The 27,253-nt window shown below is 39.7% G+C and overlaps 1 protein-coding gene across 1 annotated transcript in view; it reads left to right on the top strand.

Annotated features, from left to right (window-relative positions):
* LOC102195523 (CUB and sushi domain-containing protein 3-like) overlaps nucleotides 1–27,253 on the top strand; it is a 230,622-nt gene that overhangs the window by 165,976 nt on the left and 37,393 nt on the right. The window contains exons 46-56 of the mRNA XM_005743207.1: nucleotides 29–142; nucleotides 5,350–5,538; nucleotides 5,655–5,801; nucleotides 7,055–7,243; nucleotides 9,241–9,423; nucleotides 10,250–10,444; nucleotides 11,275–11,448; nucleotides 14,315–14,488; nucleotides 15,497–15,670; nucleotides 17,928–18,113; nucleotides 21,455–21,628. Coding sequence (XP_005743264.1) covers nucleotides 29–142; nucleotides 5,350–5,538; nucleotides 5,655–5,801; nucleotides 7,055–7,243; nucleotides 9,241–9,423; nucleotides 10,250–10,444; nucleotides 11,275–11,448; nucleotides 14,315–14,488; nucleotides 15,497–15,670; nucleotides 17,928–18,113; nucleotides 21,455–21,628 — 1,899 coding nt within the window. The remainder of the gene's footprint in view (nucleotides 1–28; nucleotides 143–5,349; nucleotides 5,539–5,654; nucleotides 5,802–7,054; nucleotides 7,244–9,240; nucleotides 9,424–10,249; nucleotides 10,445–11,274; nucleotides 11,449–14,314; nucleotides 14,489–15,496; nucleotides 15,671–17,927; nucleotides 18,114–21,454; nucleotides 21,629–27,253) is intronic.

Raw genomic sequence — 27,253 nt, 5'->3', positions numbered from 1 at the left:
GCGATTACACGTGTAAATGATCTCACAGGGGACATTATTCGGTACACGTGCCAGCCAGGCTTCACCTTGGTGGGCAGTGAGATTCTGACCTGCCGACTTGGAGAAAGGCTACAGATGGATGGACCTCCACCAGTCTGTCAAGGTTGGTTTCATTCAGTGTGACTTGGAGTCTTTGGGTATGTTTAAAATTTTTCTGTGTTTGATTTATTTATTTTTTTGCATTTGTGTTTGTGTGTTTAAGTGTTCCTCACAATGTGTGTACACATTCCCCCCACACATACATATATATGTGTATGCAAACCTGTTTATGTTATGTGGTGCTTGACACCACAGTGCTCAGGTTGGTTACAGTAAGCAGCACCCACTGATGCATTATTTGACAGACTGCCAGCAGAGCCTCGTCCAGCAGGCACCAGGTGGCACAAAGCAGCTCTATTCCCATTTATCAAGATTCAGAGTAACAATATTACTGATCCAAGTCCATAGACTGCCATTTGGATACAACCAGCAGTTTTACTGTAGTGGGTAAGTTTGAAACCAATTACAGATCAGCAGGTTTTCACGTGCTGTAAAAACAGATATTCTACCCCTACGTAACGGTCTCATGGGTTTGATTGATGTTTGCTTACCCATAATTCTTTTGAAGATGGAATTACAAACGAGGAGCAAAGTAAAAGAAATTCCTGTCGCCTGCATCAAAGATTTTGTTTAGACAAAACAACAAATGCCTTCAGCCTCCCTGTCGTGCCAGTAAATCTCTGCTCCACACAACAGAGCACTCTGAAACCTTCTATCCCCTGTGGTTAGACATCTTTTGAAGTGCCCTGAAGTCCTTTGTCTACAAGTCTTGACTTGATGAGCATTTCTGTCTTTGTATTTCTAGAAACAGTGAGTAATCGCATCGGACTTGTGATCAAGGCATGACAGATGCTTGACAAACCTCAAGCCTGCATTCATAAAGCAACGTAGAGAACGACTAGTTATTTGGAGCCTATTTGCTTATCCCTGGCTGTTGTTACTTGATGCCTGACTTGATATCTTTGTTTTCTCCCTGCTGTGATTTTGCTGCTAACTCTGTGTTCAGAATTTGACTGACTTTAATTTTAAATTATTACTTGGTAGGTTTCACAATAAAAACACAGCAACAGCAAAGATTAGGCTCAGCAACTGTTTGATCCAAGATACGTAAAGCTCAGATTTTCTTGTGTTTTTCTATCCAAATCAGCCACACAAACATCTGTCAGTAGGTAGCTCAATTAACATAGGCACAAAGGTGAGGGACCTGAAAAATGATCATTTGAGTTGGAATTATTTAAGATGGACAGATGTGTTTGTGTGCAAAGAGAACAAACCACCTTCACTTGTGGTGTACTGGGCTTACCTAGCATTTTTCAGTATATTAATAATTTACAAAAGCACAAGCAGCATGAAGTTGAGCAGCATGTTACAAGCTTATTAGACATGCTGGAATAAAGGGGATGCGAAACAAAGCTTAATTGCTTATTTCATCAGGGTAGGTATGGCATATAGATCTCTCTTCACCAAATCTTTTATATGTCCTGTATGAGTCCTTATATCACATTATGTCAACATGAAGGGTATCAGCAACAAGCAATATGTTAAAACAGCTGATTTCCATCAATAAACTGATAAACTTCGCTAGTGCCAAAAGAGGGCATTCAGTCACTTTTTGAGTACTGGGCAATATTTCAAGCCATCTCACCAAGGCTGGTCGGCCAGCTCACCTTGTCATGTGTTACTGACTACACAGAGCTCTGCCAAGAGCAGCTAGCTCATAGCATCAGAAATTCACACATTGCACTTAAAATATTTTCACAGGTTTTAATTTGAGCGACTACAGTTGACTACAAAACACGTTGGGACTATTCAAGTAGTACACAATAATTCACATTGCTGTTTGAGAAGCGCTAAAATATTTTTGTGTTGGACAGCAAATGCTCTCATTCATCATAAAACATCTAATGTAAATACTGTACTTTGCCAGAAAAGTGGATCTGCTTAGTCACCTAAGCTAAACCAAGCTATTTGCTAAACTATATTAGTTTTGCTAAGAGAATGTGCCCATACTCTGGTACAATGCAAAAAGCTGCAGAGGTGTTAAATCAACATCTTTAAAGTGTTCAAATGTGTCAGTGATTGCAAGTCATTTGTTCAGACTCTCCTTAAATCTTGCTTTGAGCGTCATATTAGCATAGTTAAGATAGCTGTAGAGTGACTAATTTATTATGTGACATTTTCATGGATTGCCTTTTCATTATATTCAAGAATTCATCTTACCGTGTTGGATATGGTATGTCTTTGTGCCACCTCTAGCATGAAACTAATTGCTCTCCTTGGGACATGTAAAGTTGAACTTAATTTGAGTTGACCTGCTATTCACATCCAAGGGACTGCCACAGTAAACTCGCATAGGAGCCACTTCTTGTCACAGCTTGCCGAAAGGGCAGGAAAAAGAATTCTCATGTGCTCTCTGTATTCCGCTTTTGTTTGCTGTCAGCCTCTATGTTAATTGTAATTTTATGCTTTTAAGATAACACTGTAATGTCCTTGTATGGCTATGCAATTTAACCCCTAAATATGCTTGGCTTTTAAGATATTTCCCCAAGCTCTGTTTTTATAAAAGCCTGTGAGGAAGGTCAAACATTTTCTTAAATCAAGGGTAGAGCCACCATCGAGTTGACTGCTGCGATGGTTAAACCATCTGCCACACTGAGGCTTAGTGTAACTCAATAAATGTTGTCGTATTGCGCCTGCTGTCACATTCGTATAGATGTTTGAGGAACACAAACGACGCACTAACCTCGTCTTTGCAATACGTACCAAAACTTTTTTGTGCGACATTAGTTTATACATAACCCTGGGTGTCATTGGCATTCAATATGTGCAACTTTCTGAGTGAAATCAGCAATGTTGTAGTTTTCCACAAGGTAAAACATCTGTGGAAGATATAATAACTGCTGTTGGCTAAGCTTAAACAAATGATGTTAGCCTGCATGCTACTTAATGCTGACTCCAGGTAAGGTGTAGGTTAAATTAGGGCTACATGCCTCTTAAATTAGAAAACATATGTCACTGTGTTTTGTTTACTGGGTATTTAGTGTTTTTGGTATTTATGGTATAAATTTTAGATTAATTTTTTTTTTCATGATCATTTAGAAGTGTACATATATATTTTTCAGCCAGTGTCTCTATAATCACTCACAGTAGGATACAGTGCTCAACATTTGTACTGGAGCCAAATCACCATGAATGCATTTTGTAAACCTATTTCATAAAAGGCATCTGTAAAAGTATGTGGTTTCTAAAATGTTTTGAAGCCTCTCGTGACTCAGATTTTAATCCCTACCTGCAAGTTTCAGGCAAAGCAGTTTAAACCGCAACTGTGCTCAGTGGATGGACGTGTTTGTTGCTTGGCAACAACTTTAGTTTAATAAAGAAGGATTGGAGGCTCAATTATTTCAATAACAAGCACTTACCAGCTATATTGTTCTATTTACTGTGAATTAGATCTTATCAGGTGAGTCTGTTTTGTCTGCATCTTAAAGCGCTCCAACATGTGGAAATGCCAGAGGCAAATGGGAATTTGTGCAGTGTATGAACAGTTTTCGGGCTAGTAACTCCAGAGTAGTCAGTAGGAAGAAGTTGTAGAATTGAAATTAGCAAATTGCTTATAACAATTGTTTTTTATGATTTTCCTGGAACTGTGAAGGCTCTGTAACAAATATACCACTGGTATCAGTAAAGCAGAGGCTGCTGCTGAGCAAATAGTACCAGGAATTGATGTAACTGCATCAACTAAAGACCCCATTGAACTCCATATTTCCAGCGAGAGTCATAACTCTTATGTTAAAATGGAGCGCTACAGACTTAACTGTATAGAAATGTTTTCAGTGTTATTTCTTTTTGAAGTGTGCATTCTTCAGAGGTTTTTAAATAGCTGTTTGTAATGAATTGTAAATAGAAAACAGACCAAATATGACTGATTGACCTTTGTCCTGACTCACCACCCACTACTGTGCAATGTGCCCTTAGTTCGCATTAGCATTCTGGGTGTGAGGAGAAAAATAAGTGCTTGTGGGAGCCGTGGTTTTGTAGTTATGCTTTTGTGCCCTGTAAAACAAAACGCATGCTTTTATGTCATTCCAATCTACTTGTTGTACATTTTTAAAGTAATTCATTTACACATTGCTCTTTGTCTTTGCCTATTAGAGCGCACATAAATATACCACGCTAAGCTAAGTAGGATGCGTTAAAATGAAGGAATATTTCAAAACACAACAGGAAATAACAAAAATATAGAACCATATAGATTCTGTGTCTTATAAACAGCCAAAGAATAGTAGTGAAGAAAGACTGCTAGTTCACAATAATTTTTTATGTTAATTTATTTTCGGAATAGATTGTGCTGAGATTTGATGCCACCCTAATGAATACCATCAGTGTATTTATGAATATTGATTTAGCTGTGTACAAATATTTACACATTTAATATATGTGTTGTTCAGATGATTTATGGAGAAATTCTTCTTGAACTTTGTGCCCACAGAGAGCTCTTTTTTTTTTTAAAGAAATGTATTGTTTCGTTGAAAATAACTGGCTTAAGCTCTTTTTGGGATCATATGTGCCTGTTATCTTTGAGCCGAAGGCTATTGCAGTTCAGCCAGTTGAAACTTTAACAATGAGTCACCAGCGGGAATATTCATACTGCTTTGTGTTACAATTCTCTGCTTCTGATGTATGTCCGATGCTTTCCAATGACCTTTTCATCTGGAGCAGTCGTTTGCATTAACCTTTTGTATGCATCATGTTTCTTCACTAGTGGCCCAGAAGAGAAACTTCTGTTACTCAGAGAAAAGGAAAAGAGAGAAACAGGACTGTCATTATTTCAGACATGCCAGCCTACAGGAAATGAAGGGAACGTTCTGACCTGATACACACGAAATCCTACACACACACACACACACACACCATTTTTCCATACAAAGTTAGCTGTCTCACCTGCTGAGTATTATTTGATGGATTGATATCAGGGGAGCCTGGTGACAACGGCAGACTCACAAGCTCACCCCTAAGGTGCAATATCACTCTGGCTCAAATGTAATTGTTTCAGGACTACTTATTTTTACAATATCATTTCTACTGTCACAGTGAAGCATCTCTATCTTCCCTTCATCCATGTCTTACTGCATCTCTAATTTTTTCCTCTGCCTCTCGTTTTCTGCCGCTACTTTTCATCTTCCTTCCACCCTCTGTTGCTTCTTCTCATTTTCTCTGCCAATTCTTTTTCCTCCAACAATCTCACCTTTATTTTGTTTCTGTTCCCACCAGTCCAATGCCCGGCCCACGAGGTCCGTTTTGACTCAACAGGAGTAATCTTAAGCCCGGGCTATCCTGATAACTACCCCAATCTTCAGATGTGCTCCTGGCTGATCAACGTGGAGAAGGGCTACAACATCACTTTGCACTTTGAACTCTTCCAGACAGAAAAAGAGTTTGACATCTTGGAAATTTTTGATGGTGGGTAAAAAACTTTGTGTTCTTTTGTTTTTTAATAAATTACTGAAATTATAAACAGGCAATCGCCTAATAGAACATCAGCCACTAGCACACATGCTGTTTGTCATTGCCTTTAGGTCCCAACATCTACAGTCAGAGCCTCTCATCACTCAGTGGTGATATTGAAACACCCTTCAGCCTGAACACCACAGGCCACCAGCTCCTCCTGCGTTGGTCCTCCGACCATGGCACCAACCGCCGCGGCTTCCACATCAGATATGTGGGTGAGTATCAAAGTATGTATCCAGTTTATAATCATTCTCTATTTTTTTACTATGCTATTTGGTTTTATTTTATGTTGACCTGCAGACGAGTGATTAGAGCCATGGGTCTACAATTTGGACAGTTGAAAATGTAATAACACTAAACAGAGACAGATGTGTATGAACCTCAGCTGTAGCTACTTGAAATGGCCGTGAATACAATATGACCCAAGGATTTTTATCACTGTGTGCTGTGTTTTCTATTGATTTATTTATTTTTTTTAATATGCAGTCAGTTTCCAAAAACAATTTCCATAGGTAATAGCTCGCAATAGGCGCTCACGGGGAAAAAAAGCACGAGGCTGGAAACCAGTCACTAAAGGGCGGCGTGCAGCTTTGCATGTCTAAAATTACAAAAGGCTTGAATTCTTAATTGGCTCTTTAATAAAGCAAGTGCTGCTAAGCAAGAGCAGCATAGCGATCTTTTCTTTCATTTGAAATGCATCAATAACAACACAAAAAAAGCACAAAAGACATTCATTTTTCATGGTGTCTGTCCATTAACTTTAATGCACGAGAGTGTTCCTGTGAAAGCAAGTTGGTGTGATGAATTTTGTAAGGAAAGCTCCTCCTTGACTTGATTGACTTTAATGGGAACTGACTCAAACTCCAGCATGTGTCCTTTCGTCTTAAATCCCTGCTATCGCCAAGTCATGTTGATTTGAGGGAATGGTTGACAGCGTTTTTTGAAGCACGCAGCCCTCCCTCCCTCAGCTTTTTATGTCACATGGGCCATGAGATGGTCATATTCGAGAAATCGAATTTACCTTTTTGTGTTCAATGGACTGTAAGATCGGAGGAAGGAAGGCGATGGGAACAAATGCAGAATGCACCAACGCTGCATGTGTTAAAAGCAAATTGAATATGTGCATGCCCATAAGCCAAAATGGGATGGTAATAATGTGATAGGTGAGGGCTTCCTTTGCTGCGTGGTGCATAGCCCAAGTTCTAAATAGACGTGACACTCCTCGGGCGGTTCCCCCCTCATTATTGTTCTGCATTGAAAATGGAGCCTCGCTGTAACGAAAAATGTTCATCAGTTTTTCTCTAGAGGTGCTTTGCTAATGCCTCTCATCCTTTCCTCTTCTTTATTTACCCTTCTCTCTCTTTTCTTTCTTCGACTTCATCCTCGCCTTCTTTCTTGGCTCTCTCTTCTATTTGCCTTTGCTCTTTTTTTCCCCACTTCCCCTCCCCTGCTTTCTCCTCTATCATAGCCATGTACTGCAGTACTCCAGACTCTCCACAACATGGCTTTGTAGTGAGCCAGACCGGGGGTCATCTAAACAGCGTGGTGCGCTGGGCCTGCGACAGGGGGTACAAGCTCATTGGAAAGGGCACAGCTGTGTGCAAGAAGACCACCTATGGCTACTACGCCTGGGACGCGCCAGTTCCTGCATGTCAAGGTGAGCTCATTGGCTCTGGCATGCTTTTATTTCCTCCTTTAGCCTGCCTCTCTACCCATTCTTCTGGTCACTGCCTCTGTACCCTTAGTCTCAACAGCCAGACAGGCAGGCGCTTAAAGCACCTAAGTGTCTGAGCCCAAGCCCTCTTCCTGTGTTGTTAGCAGCTGAACTGAAACCAGGCTGATTGAGAGCCCAGAGTCCTGTCAGGTGGAAAGGAAAAAGAAATCAATCCTCCCTTCTTCTGTCAATTTCCACTTCTTCGAATTACTTTGGCTAACTTGCCATTAGGATGCAATGTCCTCTGCTGTTCTGCCTTACTCAACTAATTGGGTTCTTCAGCGTGCATACGTGGAATATGTGCATTTACGTGCACATGATTGCATGCGCTAGCACAGACACACACATATACACATGCTCAGGCAGCATTAATATCAACAGATGGTGTGCTCAATTGCATTTCATCAAGATGCAGTGAAATGAAAATATGTATGTCATGTACTTTAAATGATTTAAAAACACTTCACACGTGTGATTGATTCCATCAGTTTGTTAATTGCACACCGCTTTTCCAAAGCACAAACTCAACTTTGGCTGCAGATGAACTGATACATTCATACAGATGTTGTCCATCTGTTATTTTATGCAGTGGCCAAGATCACATTACAGCATGTTCAAGCTTTCATTCTGTCTGAAGCAGGATACCTCGGAGAATCCACGGTGTATTAATCCATCAGTTTTGCTCATAGAAAGAGCAAAGGCTCAAAATAATTACCAGGCCCTTTAACCACCTAAGCTTTGATGATCGCACTTCAAACACCAACATTTTTCATCTGCAGTGTGGAAAACTTTTTAGTTGTTTTGATTAGTATCCGCCAAGTTACAACTAAGCAGTACTCAGATGAATGTCAATTGATTATCTCGCACGGTGTTGACGGGCATTGTAATGGCTCCATGCCACGTTGGCAGATTCCTACCTTTGATGCTTCACAGTATGCAATTATCATCGCAGCTCTGTGGTTAGATATGTGTCTTTGCATAACCGTTTCTGTTTAGTTCGGCCCTTCAGATGTTAGGTTTCCTGGCTCAGTTCAGTGTGTCCGACCCAATGATGAGCACCTTAAAGTCTCTTTCTTCAAGTGTTTTGTTTGGTCTGAGCTCTGTGCAAGTTTAACATTGCACTTACTTCCAAGGACACAATGCTGTGCAGAAGTTTTTCGGCACATTCGAGTACGCCTGCATGTCAGGAACAGTTGGTGTTGGAACCAGTCACTTTTTTGGTTGCACTTGTCATTTTAATGACTTTGTTATACATCATTAGTGTGTTTTTAGATTCCCCACTGAGTCACAGTGAAAATAAGAGGTTTTAATTATTAAGTACTTTTGTATAATTTGGCATAATTGAATAGCTGTTTGGTCATTCAGATGACTTCTTTCTTGAATACCTTCTTATAAGAACAGTGCAATATTTATGTGGGACTTCAATTTTCATAACCTCCCTGCAGTATGAATACTTTCACTCTGAGACAGCCGAATGCAATTTTCCACAAGTGGTCAGTCCTAATTTCTTTGATTTCTGCCAAGTGAAAGTACAGTCTTGTGCATTAAGAGGTCTATAATATGCACATCAATCAAATAATTTAAGTGTCAGTGTACCACAAGGGTTCTTACATTATAATTCTAATGTACACTGGGTAGGTGTGGAACCTTCTGAGTACTAAATGTTAAATTCTTTCTTTTGGACTCCTACATATTAAGGCTGTCACCCTTCGAAAAGCTAATAAAAATGTAACAATAAATTAAAATTCCACACAGTTAGTGCACCACAAAGAGGTTGCACTGGTGGGAGCACAAACATGTATATTTTTCTTTGCAAAATTGAAAAATAGTGATTATATATGAATGCCTACCATACCTGTGTTCACCAGGCATCTATCTAGTATGTCTCTTGTACTGTGCATAAACATGTGGGTCGACCATTGTCCTCTTGCTGCCTGCAGCTGTGTCATGCGGTGTGCCCAATGCGCCAGCGAACGGAGGTGTGCTCACTGCTGATTACTCCGTCGGCACACGGGCGACCTACTTCTGTAACGGCGGTTACCGGCTCTCCAAAGAGCTGACGACCACAGTCTGCCAGCCAGACGGCACCTGGAGCAATCACAACAAGATACCCCGATGCTTTGGTGAGTAGAGAGGAAGCCTTGGAAAGATGGAAGGGGAGGGGAGCGCAGAGGAGAAAATAGTGATTTGGAGAAATGAGGTTGCAAAAAAAACCTTGCAGGATTTTTTTTTTCTGTTCATAAAAACATTTAAAAATTTTCATATTGTCTGTTGCCTCCACTCAAAGGTGGCCAAATATATGAGAGCCAAAAGAAGATAAAGCTATTAGACACAGTTTGGGGTTTTTTGTTCTTTAATTGGAGGCAGTACAAGTTGGAGTTTGAGATCGTCTGAACAGCAGGTAAAATATCAAAACAGGTTTCTCCAAAATTGGACGGCAATGGAAGGAGTTAATGTAATAAGGACTGCTGTCATAAAAACATGCAAGTTGCAGTTTCCTTACAAAAATCCCAACTTGTTGGATCATGATAAGATGCATGGACAAAAGGGGGAATAATGCTTGAAAGGATCTCTGCAGCTGGCGCTGGGTAAGTCTTTTCACATGCCAGTGCAACTCCTCCAAGTTTGAAAGTCAGTGCAGGGAGTGATTGACAGCATTGTTTTCTATTGAGACCACTGTTTATTCCCTGCTGTATATGTGTCTCACAGTGAAAAGGGAAACAGAGTTTGTTTTGAAACTCATTTGGTTTTAGAAAGTGCCAATTCATAAATAGCTTTGTTGTGGAAGAACATTTGTATAACTGCAACACATGGATTAGTTTATGCTGCTGCTTTGCGGTGTGTGCATAAGGGATAAAAAAATTATACAAAAGTCAATCCATTGGAATAATCCAAAACTCCCGTAGTAACTGCCCATAAAATAATTCTTATTTTATTATTTTTTTTCAGTGATGCCGTGCCCCAGTCTTAGCCCGTTTTCCCTCGATCACGGGAAATGGAGGATTGTCAATGGCTCGCACTATGAGTATGGGACGAAAATAATCTTCACCTGCAACCCTGGATACTATCGTGTGGGCCCCGCCCACATCCAGTGCCTCGCAAACGGAGTGTGGAGCTGGAGGAACGAGAGGCCTCGGTGTAGAAGTGAGTGACTTTGGTTGCAGCAACACAAAATATGCAGCGCTTGTGCATCTCACAAATTCACAAGTGGGGAAAGGAAAAAATGAAACGGGATGAACGTAGAACTGAGCCAAAAGAATAATATTCCCAGAAATTAACTCCGCTTTCCTGTGGTTCATTCTCGCATTATCTTGTAAAAAAGACATTCATCATTCATCGGACAGACACGTAGCACGAAATGCCACTTCACAAACTCGCTGAGCACGTCTGTCGATTCATTGAATAAATGGAATAGAAAGCATTTTAGCATTGTCATTGAGCCAAATTGAAAAATCCATGTCCCGCCTTGCCTTGAGTACACTAGATTCATAGAATGTGGGGGTTACGAGACTTGAAGAATGAATACCTTATTCACAGCTCAGTTAATCACCAGCTCAAAGACTCACTTTTGTGCTCCTCACCTATTGCTGTCTCAGCTTAGGTTAGATATTGTTTATTACGAGAATCGGAAATAAAAGCTTTTCATCGCTGCCATGGGAACTACTTTTAGAGAAGCTAAAAGCTGAATGGGTAGTGTAACGTGAAAAGGTGATGCTAGCCAACATGATGAAAGATGGTGGGACAAAGGCAAACCATCATTATCCTCCCCATGAAATGGTACAGGTCACTCTTTTAACGCATTAAGGTTGGCAAGATGGGCGTAAATGACTGTGCTCTCCCATTGACTCTGAAGATGTAAGCCAATTTCTATCTCTTTATTCTTTCTCTTGTTCTCTCTTGCTCATTCTCCCGGTGCCTCCTTCATCTTTTTGCTCTTCCTTTTCTTTTCCTCCTTACTCTTCATCTCTTTGCAGTCATTTCCTGTGGCGATCTTCCCACTCCTCCTAATGGGAAGAAAATTGGGACCCAAACTACCTTCGGAGCATCAGCCATTTTCAGCTGTAACCCTGGCTATGTTTTAACTGGATCTACAGTTAGAGAGTGTCTCCTGTCTGGCCTTTGGAGTGGAATGGAGACTCAGTGCCTGGGTAAGCCAGGTTTACATGTTGTCTTTAACTTTTTAAGCACATCCTTGACCTAGGTCAAAAACTGCTGGCACTCTGCTTTGGCAGAGTATGAGCTGGGTTTTTTCTTCTTTTCTTTTTTTTTTTTGATTGGGCAAACATGTCCAGAATAAAACCAGATGGGGAAGCAGAGGGTGGCTATAATTGCCTCTGTTGCCAAGTGTGTTTGGCAAATAAATGTAAAGCATTAAGACGATATCATTGATGATACCATGTTTGTCATCGTGCTGCGACTCAGTGATGCCACTGGAACACATCAGACTGTTTCAGACCTTGTAGAGATTATGAGGTCAAATTTGCTTTTTACTACCAACGATGGTGTAAAATATATTAACTTTGTGAGTCTGCGTGTTAGTCTGTGAAGACGCTGATACCAGAACAGAGTAACAGTGCAAGGTGGAACAAATAGATAACTGTAGTTGAGTTCAACAGTTAAAGTATGATCCGAGTGATCGGTAGATACTCAAGGGATAAATATCAGTGTACAGTGTTGCCTTGAGAAGTCTTGAGTTTCTTTACATTTTGCAATGAAATTGAAAATGGGTGTAGTGATTTAATTAAATATGTAAAACATACATACAAAACATACTTCTGTCAGTCTCCCCCAGGGCAGCTGTGGCTACAACTGTAGCTGCTTCCACCAGTGTGCGAATGTGAGAGTGAATGAATAGTGGTGTTGTAAAGCGCTTTGGGTGCCTTGAAGAGCGCTATATAAATCCAATCCATTATTATTCTTCATCATAGTCTGAACTCTGTTAGGCATGCTTTCTTGTCATTTCTTTGAATAGTCTTCAGGAGTAGTTCTCCGGGTTTCTGATAGCGTTCCACTGTGTGTTTTTCTATCCAGGTATGCTTTTACTGCATTAGCAGTGTGTTTGTTGATCAGTCTCATTCTGAAAAATTAAGCAGCTTTGAATAGAAAATGCCAAGTAAGGTATACCTAAGCCTTTGCTCTTTGTTTCGTGGCTTCCTGACAGCCACTTCATTTCTGATGAAGGTTTTGCAAACAGTAGAAGGATCAACTGAAGGGCTATATGCAACACTCAGGTCCTTTTTCAGGTCTTGGATTTTTTTCCTGATTTCTTAAGGAGGCGCATTTTTTGCGGGTTTTTGATTAATAGCTTTGGGAATCACTTTGTTGGTTGAAAAATACAATCAAACTGTGTTCTTTTTCACTTTTATTGTTTATAGATTCTGTTAAGGAAATGGGAAGAAATGTTGTGTTTTTCTAATAGACTGCTAGTAACGCGGTGCCTAAAGATGCAATTTAAGATTGGTTCTTTGATAAGTTATGTTATGCGTACCCACAACACTGGTTCATCACTTAAGTTTGGTGCTTTTTTTGGATAAGTCACAGGTCAGTGTTAAATGGATTAAGAAGAAAAAAAAAAACCCATCCCTCTGAAAATGGTCAGGTCCAAGGACTGGGCTGAAAATGTGTCCAAAGTAAAACTTTAAAAGACCTTCAGAAAACCTGGAAAGCTACTTGCTCAAGACCACTTCAAACATTACAAGAAACTCTGAGTCTTCAAAAGCAAAATATAAAGATATTAGGTTTCGCTGAGGACTTTTGCACAGCACTGTATTGATGGATTTGTTATGGTGTGATCCCATTAGAAGATGGTCTCTAAGGCATATGTGCAAGCACTTTTATCAAAAACCTTTGTTAAAAGTGCTTGGAGCAGGTTTCTGTAGAGTATAAAGTAAATCCTGTCCTTGTGAAACTTGAAACGTGAGAGCAGCTGAAGAGCCACAGCTTCTGTCAAAATGTAAAACACTTGCTAAGCTGCACTAGTAGAATTTGTATAAACAGGGACAGCATGCTACTGCTTAGCTTAGCATGGCTCATCACAGCTCTGTACATTCAGTCCTGCCCAACAGCAGAATGTGAATATTTGCCTCACAGATGTATTATATTAGTCGGTTAGCGGCAGAGTTGCAGAGCAGTCCCAGCTCAGCTCAAGATTGGTTCAGTTCATTAGAAGGAGGGCACCTTTAGCTTGTTTAGCGATATGACTGACAGGGTTAACATAGCCAGGGACCTTTCGGGATAGTTGCCTACTTCAGCACGATCTTCACAGAATCTGGCTGCTCTCAAATAGAGTGTGATAATAAAATGCTCGGCTGAGCTTCTGGGTGCAGGAGTGAATTAGGGAAATCAGACTCACAGTCAGGGGCAATATCCCAGGTTTTAAGTGGCAATGCAAATCTCAGCAAGATTCCTGCTCTCTGAAAGGGATTTATTGTAGCTGAACGTAATACGATTATGTGCATGAGCATATTGCGCAGATTTTAAGTTTCACATGCGTTTCTCTGTCTACTGTCGATGAGGACGGCAAAGTTATCACTACAAGTGCAGCTGATTATACAAATTTAGAAATGGAAACTCAGAGATAATGAGCTGAAAAATGCTTTCCAAATTCCAATATGTTTAGCTAATACTCTAAGTGGTTTTGTTGGACCACAGTATAATTCCAAGATCTTTAAAAAGACCAATTTAGTCGTGTCGTTTTATGATAGTGTTGTTAAAGTTATTCAAACATGGTAACACAATTAAAATCGTGTTTCCACCCTGCAGCTATCATTTGTCAGTTCAGCGGGAGCCACTTGAGGCTTTTCATTCTCCAACACATACAAATGATAGAAAGTTGAACTCGAGCACTGAAGCACCACATGAATGATTGAGGAAAAGCAAAAACTGAGCCTCCTTATTATCAGAGTTTTATAAATCTCTATGACTGATGCTGAAGAATCGATTGGTCTGTCTGAGAAAGATGTGTAAATATTTAATAAACATATTTATTGTATTCTTTTTTCCACCACCCTACAGCCGGTCATTGTGGCGTTCCAGAGCAGATTGTGAATGGACAGGTGATTGGAGAAAACTATGGTTACAGAGACACGGTGGTTTACCAGTGCAACCCTGGATTTAGGCTCATTGGCTCCTCAGTACGAATCTGTCAGCAAGACCACAGCTGGTCTGGACATCTGCCAGTGTGTATCCGTAAGTACTCTAACACAATCGTGTTTGATTGCAATTTAAATATATGTATATATATATATATATATTTATTTGGGGGTGTAAATCTGAATTCAGATGGACAGGTTTCTTTGCGTTTAATTCACGTGAGTGTCTGACAACACAGCCTCCTGCCTCAGTGTTGATTGCTTGTCGCAGGCATGGCAGGCATTGTTTGCATGAAAATTTGAGCACAATACAGTCAAATGAATAAAAGCTCCTTACAAGCTATCCTGTCTATGGTGAAATGCTCAAATGTGTCTCATCGGCTCCTCTGCTGACCCATGTTGTTTAGAAATATGACAGAAGAAGGCGTTCCTGCACAGGGGAAAATAATGCAATGCAATTAAATGAATATTTTATTCTAAGTCCATTTGTTTTTTCTCCTTTTTTTAAATAATAAGGATTTAATTTGATTATTTTATAAGGAATAGCAAATATATATATTTGCATGACATGTTTAGCCAAAAACACAATGATTTAATTGTACTGTTGAACACAGATCAATAAATAAAGATTTGCTGTAGCATCCATTAAGATATAACATATTTCTATAAAGTAATAATGCTGTTCCAAAGCTGAGAGTGTCTTACTCCACTTCTTATTTGGCAAACACAGAAATCAGTCCTTAGTCGATACGTAACCTTGTAATTTGTTTCAATCTCTGATTCGCCTATTGATGCTCTAAAATGTGCTGTTTGCCCTTTCACAGTGGAGATCATGTCTTGACTTCTAATTCCCCCGTTGCCCTCCGAGGTTCATTGTATGATAATGACTCTTCTGTGATAGGTGTCACTGTACATGACCTCGATCATTCTTATTGAATTTTCTCTCTCTACCTTATTCTCTCTGTTTTCCCACCCACTTTGTATTTGTCTCACCTCCTCTCCTTTCCATTTTCTTTGTAACCCTTCTTTGCTGCCTTTTATTTGTCATTTTCCTCTTTCACGCCTGCTGTTGTCATGTTACCTGGGTGATGTGCTTCAACTCAAGCTGTCACATGCGGCCACCCTGGTAGCCCTATCTATGGCCGCACCACAGGCGATGGCTTCAACTACAATGATGTGGTGCACTTCTCCTGCAACAAAGGTTACACCTTGGAAGGACCCTCCACAGCTCAGTGCCAGGCCAACCGTCAGTGGAGCCACCAGCCGCCAACTTGCAGGGGTAAGGTCCAGCCACAGAACACCTGCAGCATATACATGCAAAAGAAAATTTCTTAATTTTTTCATAGAACAGAGGCTAGAAGGTTTATCATTTGAACAGGCAGCTGCCAGTAAGCTGAAATGGAATACAGCCTGGTCCCACTAGCTTCTGCAGGAGCTTTGTGATTATTCAGGTCTGAAGCAGGGAAAACCACAAGAATTCAGCAGCCAGCAGATGTATCATGATCATTCAGCAATCAGCAGCCAGCTTGCAGCAGCACAGGCAATGGGGAAACAAGCAGAATGGGTAGAGGAGGAGCTCAGACATCTATTGATCTGAATGAGAGCAGATCTTACCTGTTCCGCTCTCTGGGCAGAGCATTAGGCGGCAACATCTGGAGCCTAAGCCTCAGAGCAAAAAAAAGAAGAGAAACAGCAATAATGAGCTTACAGCAGAATGTATGGAAAGAGGACTATAATTGGGAAATTGTTTCTACGGTTTTACAGCTAGTTTCTCCCCGCGCTGCAGGGAGAGATTATTTTGAAGGCAAGAAAGCTCAGACTGCAATCAGTGGGAGAGATCCTATTGGGTGTGTCAGGTTGTTTTTTTTTGTTTGTTTGTTTTTTTAAGTTGTGACCAATTGTAGTTCGCCTGTGTTAGGCTCATTAGCAATGTGTTCTGCTTCCAAGAAGAATCTTTGTTTCGGTGTAAATAGGTACTAAATGGTGTAAACTAGTTTAAAAATTCACAGAAAAGAAGATAGAAAACACATCATGAATTCATCAAATTAGAGAAATGCATCTAAGTAGTATCCACTGTTGTTTTAATTGGTCTCCTACCTAGTGGACCAAAACTAGATTTGCCAGGCTTTGCCCATTTAAAAATACCTCTCCTCTTGGCATGCTTTTTGTTGGCAATTAGATATGAAGAGCCACAGTTTTCATTACTCCAAATGGCACTGCAGAGATGGAACTGGTGAAAGATAGAGTGAGATGATATTAAACTGTCATGACTCCCTTTGTCAAAATCCGCTTGTTTGTTCCCACTAAAATTTTCTTACATTATGCCAGCTTTGTCGCATTTGCATTATTGATTAACCTTGATGTTGCTTTGGACTTAATTTCACCCTCGTCTACATTCAGTTGAGTGAACCGTCTTGTCAGCAGTGTGGTTTTAGGGACTGTAACTGTAACTGCTTCCAAAATAGATGCTTGTGGATTTGTGACAGTGTGTTTTTGGGTTTGTTTTTTTTCAAGCGTTAGGTGAAATTATTATTGACAATGCCAAATATAGTCTGTGCTCTCTTGTCTTCATGTTTGCAGAACAAACAGAAAAAGCCAGTGATTAGGTCACATCAACAGTTCTATTATTAACTCACATGTGAGCATACTGAGAGGCAGCGATTACGGAAACCAAGCTCCAACCAAAAGACAAAAAGACTTCACGTCTTCCAGAAGCAGCCCGAGTGATGAGACCTGGGAAGAGTTAAACTGCTGCAAAATAAGAATGTGTTGATGTAACATTCAGTGACATGTTAAAGTAAAATAGATGTTCATGAAATACGGCTCACACTCACAGAATTCGTGACCACGGTAGATCCAATATAGGCAAAAGAACCAGGAAACACATTACACATTCATCTATGACGAAACCGTCACTGTGAATTAGCTGTGTAAAGTGTGGTATTATAGTTTAATTAAGAATGACTGCATGTTATAATTCATCTCCTGCAGTGCGTTGGCATGATTATACACATCTCAGTGCCATAGCAACCACATGTACAGAGATCATACATATTCAAGATGGAGATGTTGCCAAGAAATGAATATTAACTTTGGCTTATGTAAATATTACAGTCTTCAAAAGATGTGCATCCAAAGATTATTTACATGATCTTCGAAAAAGGATCATTAAAGGATGTGTGTGAAAGGTTTGCCAGGAGCCATTACTACATGATTACAGCACACTTATGATGAAAAGGATAAAGATTATAAATTGAATCCATAAACAGGCGTAATACGATTTCACTCAGGGCAACAGGAGTATTTGGAAAGGGCAAAACGCCCTTTTTTCAACATTTAGTTCAACAAGTATTTATTCAGCTATGCAGCTCCAATGGTGATTTGGCTAAAATTATCTTGGCTGAAATATCCTTGAAGCAATAAAAATTAATTGGACTGCTATCAATATTCGACTGTCTGCGTTCTTCCATTATGAACAATCTGCTTGAGGAAAGAAGCAGGGCATGACTACATTTCTGGGGGTTTTTTTCTTGCAGTGGTTAACTGCACGGATCCAGGTATTCCTGCCAACTCGATCCGGGAAAGTAAGATTGAGCACGGTAACTTCACATTCGGCAGCGTCGTCTTCTACGATTGCAACCCTGGATATTACCTCTTCGGCTCCTCGGTGCTCACCTGCCAGCCGGTGGGCCAGTGGGACAAACCATTACCGGAATGCATTGGTAAAGTGGCATGTTTTAAAGTATAAAGTCATTTAATTATTGAAATTATAATTAAGGATCTTTTTTTGTATTTCGCACTAATTCCTTTGGGGTTGTGTGAGGAAGGCCATATGGTGTAAAAAGCTACCAAATCAAATACACGGAGTTACCCACTGTGGTGACCCCTTGTGAATAAGGCCACAGCCAAGAGTAACTTCTGTATTTAATGTGAAACTTCCAAGTGCTCCAACTAAAAACATATAGAGAAAAGATGAGTTTTTTCAGCTAAGTGTGCCCAATTTTATCTGTGTTCCCTCTTGCTTCTTAGAGTTTTGATAGTTTAAGTTGCTAAACAGTGTGATTGTGAGCATCTGTGTAATGTGGGATGCCCTAGTGGCTTATGGTTATGGCACACTGTGCCTAACTGAGAAATTGAGAAGCTGTCACAGGGCCAGTTGTTCAGGCAATAGTTAATGTTCCCTCAAAACCAAGCACTTAAATTGCAGCAACTACCATCTATATACTGTAGGGGTTATCCTAGGTTGTAATGTGGCTCTCAAACACCTGGTTCATCATGCACTCTGTTTCTGCACGAGGCTGCCAGCAGTAATGACCTATTTCTAGCGAAATTATCCAAAGTAAACCTTCACATTTTCCACACAGGCTCAAAAAGCACTTCATTTCATGGTAGAGAGATGACGCGCAGCATTTATTTTATCAAACAGAATAGTAATTAAAGAGATACACAGGAGTGTCTCTCTCAAATGTTTATTCACTGCTCCAGGCATCAGTGACTCTTTGTTACGAAATTAGCTTTGCAAAACTGCAGAATCTTACTTTGCATTATGAGACTAAGCTGATTAAATGATAGCTCCTACAAACAAGCATAAAGGTCAGAAGAAGAATAAAGTAGCAGGGAAAGTGATAAAGCAGGTTTTAGGTTTTAGGCTTGAAATCCATAGAGTGAGAGTTTTATATGAAGTGTGTCCGCTCTGTTACACTGCACCGGGAATTTTTATTCAATTGGGTTTGTGCCTCATTAGGCACATTAAATCTGAAATAAAATAATAGATGATATAATAAAGTGTCATGACTCACCTGTAATTTCAGTGCTTCAATACTGAAAGAAGTGTTTGAAAGAGATAGCCACAGAGGCGTAGTGCGCTGATTGCAACAATTCAAAAATAAGTAGATAAGTGGTCAGTAATTTTTCTTGGGTGCTGTATGTCTCAGAGTTGAACTACCATTCTGTTGAGGTGGGTGTATTTTTTAGTATAAGGGGGGAAAGGTGATCATTCAAGTAAAGAAAGTAGAGAAGCTAATAATAGCCAGCCAATAATCCTGAAAATGGATCAGCCAGTTATAGGTACATCCAGAAAAGTGAGTAGTCACAAGAATACTACAAAATGGCAAAGAACCTATTAGACCAAGGAGTACAATTCTTTTGAATAACCAGAAAACCATTTGTCCTGCATGAGCAGAGCCTCAGAGGATTGAAATTCAAAGCTCTAGTAAGTCTGAAAAACAGAATACCAGATTGTAGTCGGCAAAAATTTACAGTAGAAACTGGAAGAGCTGGTGGAAAACGTTTTGTGAACTGATGAAACAAAAGTACACCTCTATGAAAATGAGAGAAAGGGGAAAGAAAATTTCTTGTATTTTTTGGAATAAGCATACTGGCATTTATTAATATTTATGGTAAAACCAACAGGATAAATCCCAAGGTGTAAAAAAGCTTTCTATGTGCTTCAATTTTGCCAGTTGCTTAAAAACTCAGAAAAATGTAATCTTTCAGCAAAGCTGAAAGATTTGCTGAAGATGAGAAATATCTGATTGACTCAGACAATCACCTGGTCTCAGCCTGATTGATTTGCAGTCTGCTTCCTGAGGACCACAACAAAAGGGAGCTGCAGAAAAAGTCCTGGAAAAAACATCACTAGAAAATACACAACGTTGTTCTCTGGTTATGGTCAGACTATTACATACACTCATCACAATTTCTTTCAACTTTAGTAGTTTGTCTTTGGCAGCATAAGAATGGTCAGACGAGACAAAGAAGGAGGTATTTGACCAGAATGACAAATACCTCCTAGAGGAGTAAAAGTGAGACTTTCTAATCTGAGAACACTGTACCAACTGTCAAGCATGGTGGTGGTAGCATCATACTTTGGGGTTGTTTTGCTGCCACTGGTACTGGTACATTGCACAAAGTGCAGTTACTCAACTTCACCTCAAAGCAACAGCTAGGCAATTTAAAAGTAGACATAGTTCGGTGTTTTCCTCAACCTATTGAAAATCTCCAGACTTTGCTTAAAAGCCACATCTGTGCTATGAAAGTCATGAACTTTACCAGTTCTGCAAAGAAGAGTGGTCAAACATCCAGCCACATTTCTACCAGAAGCTTGTTGATAGCTAACAAGAGCTTCTGGTCAAACTGCAACTTGCTAAAGGAACTTAAACCAAATATGGAATATACATACTTGGACGTGTATTCATACCCTGTGTGGGTTATAAAAAATCCTAAATAAATTCAAACTTGCACACCCAATTTTGGTTTTTAAAGTCATTATGTATGTATACTGTACAACCATTCCACCCTGGAAAAACAACAGTTCAAAGAAATCATTCAAAGCACATAATTAAAATTACTGCAATATTCATGCCTGTGATGAATGTATGTAAACTTCTGAGCACAACTGTATATCAAAGCATTTGACTTCATTTGTATCATTCAAACTCTTTCTTTCAGTGTTTAAGTTGTATGAACTTAAACCTGGCATTTTAACTTGGTATCATTTATCTCTTTCAAATTGATTATCTTGTAGCATAAAGAGCTCAAACAACAAACACATCTGTAACTGTCCCAGTACTCACAGTGTGTCTGTGCATCAAATCACTTTTAGATGAAAAATGATTACGACAGTGCAGAAAGCAAATAAATTTCTCTTTTACACACCAAGGCACATTAATCTACTCAGACTGCATTTTCAACACAAGCTTCTCTGAACTCCTTATAGATTAGAAATCAAAGAAGTGTCCTGGACTAGCTGCTGCTTCTGACAGGGCGTCATTCATGTCCGGCTGTGTCACAATGATACACTGCATGTGCTTCATCCACCTCAGCTCACTAGATATTTTGATATTTCAATGAAATGGTAAATAATGCAGTCAAAATGGTTCCTCTTCTATTAAACTGTTTCTCATGAAATAGTTTAAAAAAAATTTTTTTTAAAAGAATACCACTGGCACCGGTAATCGTGTGAATAGTGATTTCATCAGGTGTGTTGAGGCATGCAACAAAAATCCACCCATCCATTTTTTCATGCTAATAATTGCCCTTCTCCTCCCTCTCTATCATGCAGAAGTGGACTGTGGTCATCCAGGTATACCTCCGCACGCAGTCATGAGTGGGGAGAAGTTTACATTTGGATCCACAGTGCGCTACTCATGCCTCGGAGACCACCAGCTAATAGGAGACTCATCACTCACCTGTCAACTGAATGGACACTGGAGTGGTCCACTGCCCCACTGCTCAGGTACACAGATACACAGAAATTTAGGTGTGCATATAAACAGAGGGAGTCCTGAACACATTCAAGCTATAAAGCAATAAAAGTCTGGCTTTTTTACTTTGCCTTGAGAATTTTAAATCAGTATTCGGGTATTTTAGTTTATTTTGTAAAGTGCATTTAATCTCTGTCCTTTAATTTGTATTTCTAAATTAATGGAAAGTGATGTGATTCAAAGGTTTTATTTAAACACATTTTCCACACTTAACCTTTTGTGATATCCACACAAGAGGTTAAGTGTGGTTTTGGTTTGATTTGTGGAGCTTTGAGATATCTCTAGAATATCTCAACATGCTCCAGTATGATAGAGTTTAATGGAATTGTGTTTGTGGTGAAAAATTCAGCAGCAGCATCTTTTTTTTTTTTTTTACAGAAGAAATGTCCACAGTTCTCTGAATAATGGCACAGGCTACTGTTAAATAGCATAAATTGAATTTGTCAATGCTAGGAGCAACACACACATAATTTAGTTCAATTTTTCAATCAGGTTTTAAGACAAATTAAGTCAAAACTGTCTGTATTTGTGGAATAGTGCAAGACGTAGATAAACGAAGAGATAAGACTGCATTTTATTTGAAACCTACCAGATTATTCAAATGAATACAGCAACACAATGTCGAAAGGCTTCAGTGTGCTAGTATTAATGGGATATTGGGTCAGATATCAGCCAAGTGAGCCAATTATTGCCCACAAATTAAGGTCCTGTGGAGCTCTTACTGGATTTAATGTACATTTGCTCATTATTGCGAACAATTTTCCCATCTACTCAAAGCAGTATTTCACTTTTAGAGCAGGCACTCCTGTTTATCTGACATATCTGCATTTCGCTGATGAAGACCAGAAAAAGCACACAGAGCCAGATTAGTGCCGAACCGTAGCCCTTACTCATCGTTTCTCTTCATGATCCGGATGTATATATTTGGACCTAAACCAAAGAATTTGGCGACGCAATTGTTGCTTCCTGCTGAGACACTCAAATTGAGTGAGCGATATCACCCTTGACAAAACCTCTTTTTTTTTTTTCTTGTACAACTTTGTGTACTATGTTCAGTACATTAGGCCCGTGAATCTCCCCTTGATGTTTTCTGAAAACTGTAAAGAAAGAGAGAGGCTTATAGCATGTCTGCAGAACTTCAAACTTCCCCCTTAATCCCCCCTGAGCACTTTCCTCTCATCACACTTAAGCATTCCTGACCATTTAAGTGGATTCTCTTTACTGAATGTTCACTTTCTTTGCTCAACTCACTGACCCAGAAGTAATATTTGTAAGCAGACTTGTGTGGCGGTTATTTTTTCCACTTCTTTCAATGGGAGTGTGAACTCTCTACTTACCTAACACTTATATTCTATTTGCTCAGACAGTTGAGAAGTACTGAGGCAATACAGACGTTAGATTCCTAGGGCAGAGCGCAGATGCACAAGGAAGCACAGTCTCAAATTTATCCCCCATAGTTTTCATTTCATTATTTCATTGCAAAATAAAACAGAGAAAACAAATGCACAAAGGTTTAGTCTTTCTTGGAACCTACATTGTCTTGTGAACCAATAAAGCATATAATTGTACTGTTATTGGTTTTACAAAGCTAGATAATGATTCCAGGTATTTTTATTTTTATTGCCTATCACCTAGATTTTAAAAGCAGTTTGGCGTTTGATGGCAAGGCAATTTGATCAGCATGAGCTCAAATAGGGTTAACCCTAACCCTCTCTAACACTACTCTAAAATTCCTGTTTTTATCAGAGGAAACCTAGTTTTATACACTGCATTATTCTTGGCTAAATAAATAAAACATTTAACGCCAGTCTTGTTTTTTTATTTAACTTGTCTAAACATAATCAACATCAACTCGTGAAAAATCTGACCACTGAAGCCAAAATCTGTTCCTGACTATCTATAATGTTGCTGTTAAGCGAGTAAATCCCTGGAGAAACTTGTCCTGCAGACCAACAGTCCTGGGTCACAACAACCAGATAATTCAATTGGAAATAAGAAACCTTTAGTTTACTGTAACCCAAGAAGTTAAAGGAAAAATATGGTCACAAAATATCGACTTTCCTTGTATATACTTAGATTACAAAATGCAGATTAAATAACTTTGTGCTGAAACACATTTTGTATTAATATAGCAGATGCTGCTTAAACGTAAAGTACTTCTTTCAAACCAAATACATTTGTGATCAAAAATGATCCTGAATCATCTCTGGGAACTTATTTGTGCAGTTAAAAAGAAAACCTTGGGGAGCTACTACTCAACACCACTTTAAACAAATATAAGAAAATCTGGTTCCTCAGAAGCAAAATATTAAGAAAAGAGAAATGGCTCAAGACTTTGGCATAGTACTGCACCAGTTGCACTGGAAGGAAAATAGCCACAGGGCATGATGCTTCTGCCTCTTTGCTTAGCAGGTGGTGGTGTGTTCTTGGTGTTGAATGACTCACCTATAATCCTCCTTGCATAACTGTGGTTATTGAGGCCAGGCAACTCAATCTATGCGTCACTTAAACATATAAACTTGCCATTCGAAGCCTTTTTCTCAGACCCCTTCAAAGGCGTTGGTTTTAAAACACAGACATCCCCAGGTATGCACCTACAGGTCTCCTTGTATATTCTTTGGACACACTTTACAAGATCACTAACAAAAAGCTAATTATCTTTAGCATTGATAAGTTTCAAGACATTTAGTGAAATTTCAGACCCATCCTTCCATTTTCTTCCACATCATGGGTGGGCAGGTCACAGAATTAAAGAGAGATAGAGGAGCGTCTGCGCTCACATTGACACCCATTGTGAATTTAGAATCAACAAATAATCTGACATTGTCTGGACTGTGCAAGGTAGAGAGAGTAATTTGAGGAAACCCACACAGGTACAGAAAGGACAAACAAACAAACTTCACACGGTAAGGCCCCAGTCTGGCCTTAAACCAGGAACCTTTTTGCTGTGAGCCGTCGGTGCTAACCACTGTTCCACTATGCTGTGGCAGTATTTTTCAGGTTTTAGCAAAGGGCCTGCACTCACCCATACATTGTACAACTGTTTAACTGATTATAGCTGGAATATGAAATACTGCATATAAAAGTGGCTGCAAGAGACATTCCTGACATGTGTAAATTTACATCACTACTACAAACTAAGGGGATAAGTTTGACAAGCTTGTTAAGTTTCAAGACATCTTTAAACTTTTAAACTAAACAGTTGGATGTGTGCATACTATTAAAATTTATGTATACATTTTTATTTAAAGAATTCAGCCATTTTATCTTTTCTTTTTTTTTTCACTCTGACAGATGTATGCAGTGCAGTCACTCAGGCCCAGAAAAAGAACAGATGAAACCTTCATATCTCTAACGAATCCCTAATGTGGACTGACAAGCAGAACTATAAGCTATAGGTGCAGTATCTAAATACAGACTCGAGCAGGAAACTGTGACACTCAGAACTCGGATTATGTTGATACAGATCGGGAAGGCTTCGTTCCATCATGTTGTCACACAGTATTATATGTAACTGCAGCAGAGCTCCTAATTAACTATGAAAACTGCAGCTTATAATGGGAAGAATGTACCATTGTAGCTCACTAGCTCATCATTATGAGGCTTGATGAATTTAGACCTGGCAGTAAACATCTGTTCCAGCTGTAGCAGAAACAGGAACCACAACACAGCTGGAGCTCGGTTGTTGCCTACAGGAAGTGAAGTTGCGAAGCACCAAATGCCTGCAGAGTTTTAAATCAGTGCAAGTGTACACTTTAGCACCTAGTTTTAACTGGCACATCAGCCTGAAGAATTGTCAGAATTACTACAACCATGTTATCTATCTAGAAAATGTTAATCTGTGTTTAAATGTTTCTCTCGCTCTCTCTACATGATGTCTCGTCCTTTCACTCTAAGCTCCTGCTTTGTTGATGGCCATATTTGTTTACAGAAAGGTTGCTACATTGTCTAGAGATAGCTTTATCAGTGCTATGGAAATACCACATTATCATTCTCAGAGAGTATTCATCGCCAGTAGCAACAAAATAAGTTATAACTATAAATTAATCAGAAGTCCAGCCCAGCGTCAGCAGCGGTTCTCATCCATGCGCCCGTCTATGCATCTATCCTTCCGCTCTCATCTGCCGTCTCTTGTTAATTAGTGCGATGGGTCTTAAAACCTCTTGCCAGTCCATTCCCCTTTTGTCCTAGTCTGTTGCATGGCTGAGTTGAAGGCCTTATTATTTCCTCACAAAGGGAGCCTGGTGAACGGACATTAACTCCCGATTCAAACCAAATCACCACCATCCCAATTAGTAAGATTATAGCTGTCACAGTGCATGCCGAGTCAGCCTGCCTCACCTAACCAGAGGAGACTAATGAAGTACCGACAGCTGCTGTGAGCCATATATACACACCCACACACACATAGAGAGACACATACGCACAACATTGGCATGCGCGATATGCATGCATATTCTGAACTTGCACACAGAGATGAGAACAAGTACAAACACTCACATGTATGCTGTAATGGCACACATATATATGGAATGACATACACATTCATGGCCAAACACAAACTTATCTTCTCCAGCTGTGGGCCCTTGACCTGACAAATGCAGTTTGTGCACATTTGAGCAGTGGGATGTGTGTAGAAGATATGAGCTTTGTGTTTGTGCAGCGAGGCTTTGTCAACAAGTCCAGTATTACTGCAGCTGTTTGCTGCTGTGTAAACGGAGAACAGCTGCAATCAAGCAGGCAGTGATGCACGGGGTGTGTGCACAGCTCAAGGAACAGGATCTTAAAGCCAATAAATATAAATCCATCAGAGAGATCATCTATCTGTGCATCTATCCTTCTATCAATTTAAATGTCTGTTTCTATAAATCTGTATCTCTCTGTTTCTGTTATTCCTCTGAAGCCAAACATTGGACTTTTTTTCTATCTTCAACTCCTTTCTGTGAGAGAATGCAGCAACAATAGTAGTGGCAGTTAGTGTTATGTGCTTCTTTCCTTTGGTCTGATGGATGTCTCTAGTGAATACAAAACTACCCCACCAAAGACTCCATCCTAAAAAATGCACCACTCAGCTAGGCTTGGTCTTCATTGCAACGTAAAATCTTCAGCAGTGATGTCACTGCCCTGATTCCATACCTGTCATCTCTCTCTCATTTCCGATGGCTTAGAAGGAGAACACGTCCTATTTCTTTCAGCCGACAGAGACAAGACTAATGGAAACATAAAGGGAATTAGTGAGAGAGACAGCAACTTTTTTTATGATTAAATTCACAGACATGCATGATAGGTGGTGTGAGGTGGTGACACTGAAAGTACTGTATGTTCCTCCACAGAACAAAGGACAGAAGGTATATTTCAAGATAATGAAAAAGCATTTATCTCTAGAGGTCAAAGTGTATTCATCATTTCTCATAGCCACAGCTGGTTGCCTTTTAATGCTAGCTCTGCTGATTTTATGGACAGAAAGCTCCTGGTGTCAAAATTATGAGAAGTATTGGTCCTCCAGGCTGTTGGCATGGTGACAACTGCTCATCGGTGCATTGTATGTTTTACGACTGGTTCCTGGAAGACTCAGGCGTTATCCAGTTTGAGTCTAA

Source organism: Pundamilia nyererei, unplaced genomic scaffold (assembly GCF_000239375.1).
Source record: "Pundamilia nyererei isolate P.nyererei 1_Seehausen unplaced genomic scaffold, PunNye1.0 scaffold00128, whole genome shotgun sequence".
In the NCBI taxonomy this organism is placed as follows: domain Eukaryota; kingdom Metazoa; phylum Chordata; class Actinopteri; order Cichliformes; family Cichlidae; genus Pundamilia; species Pundamilia nyererei.
This window is presented reverse-complemented; position numbering and strand designations above follow the sequence as displayed.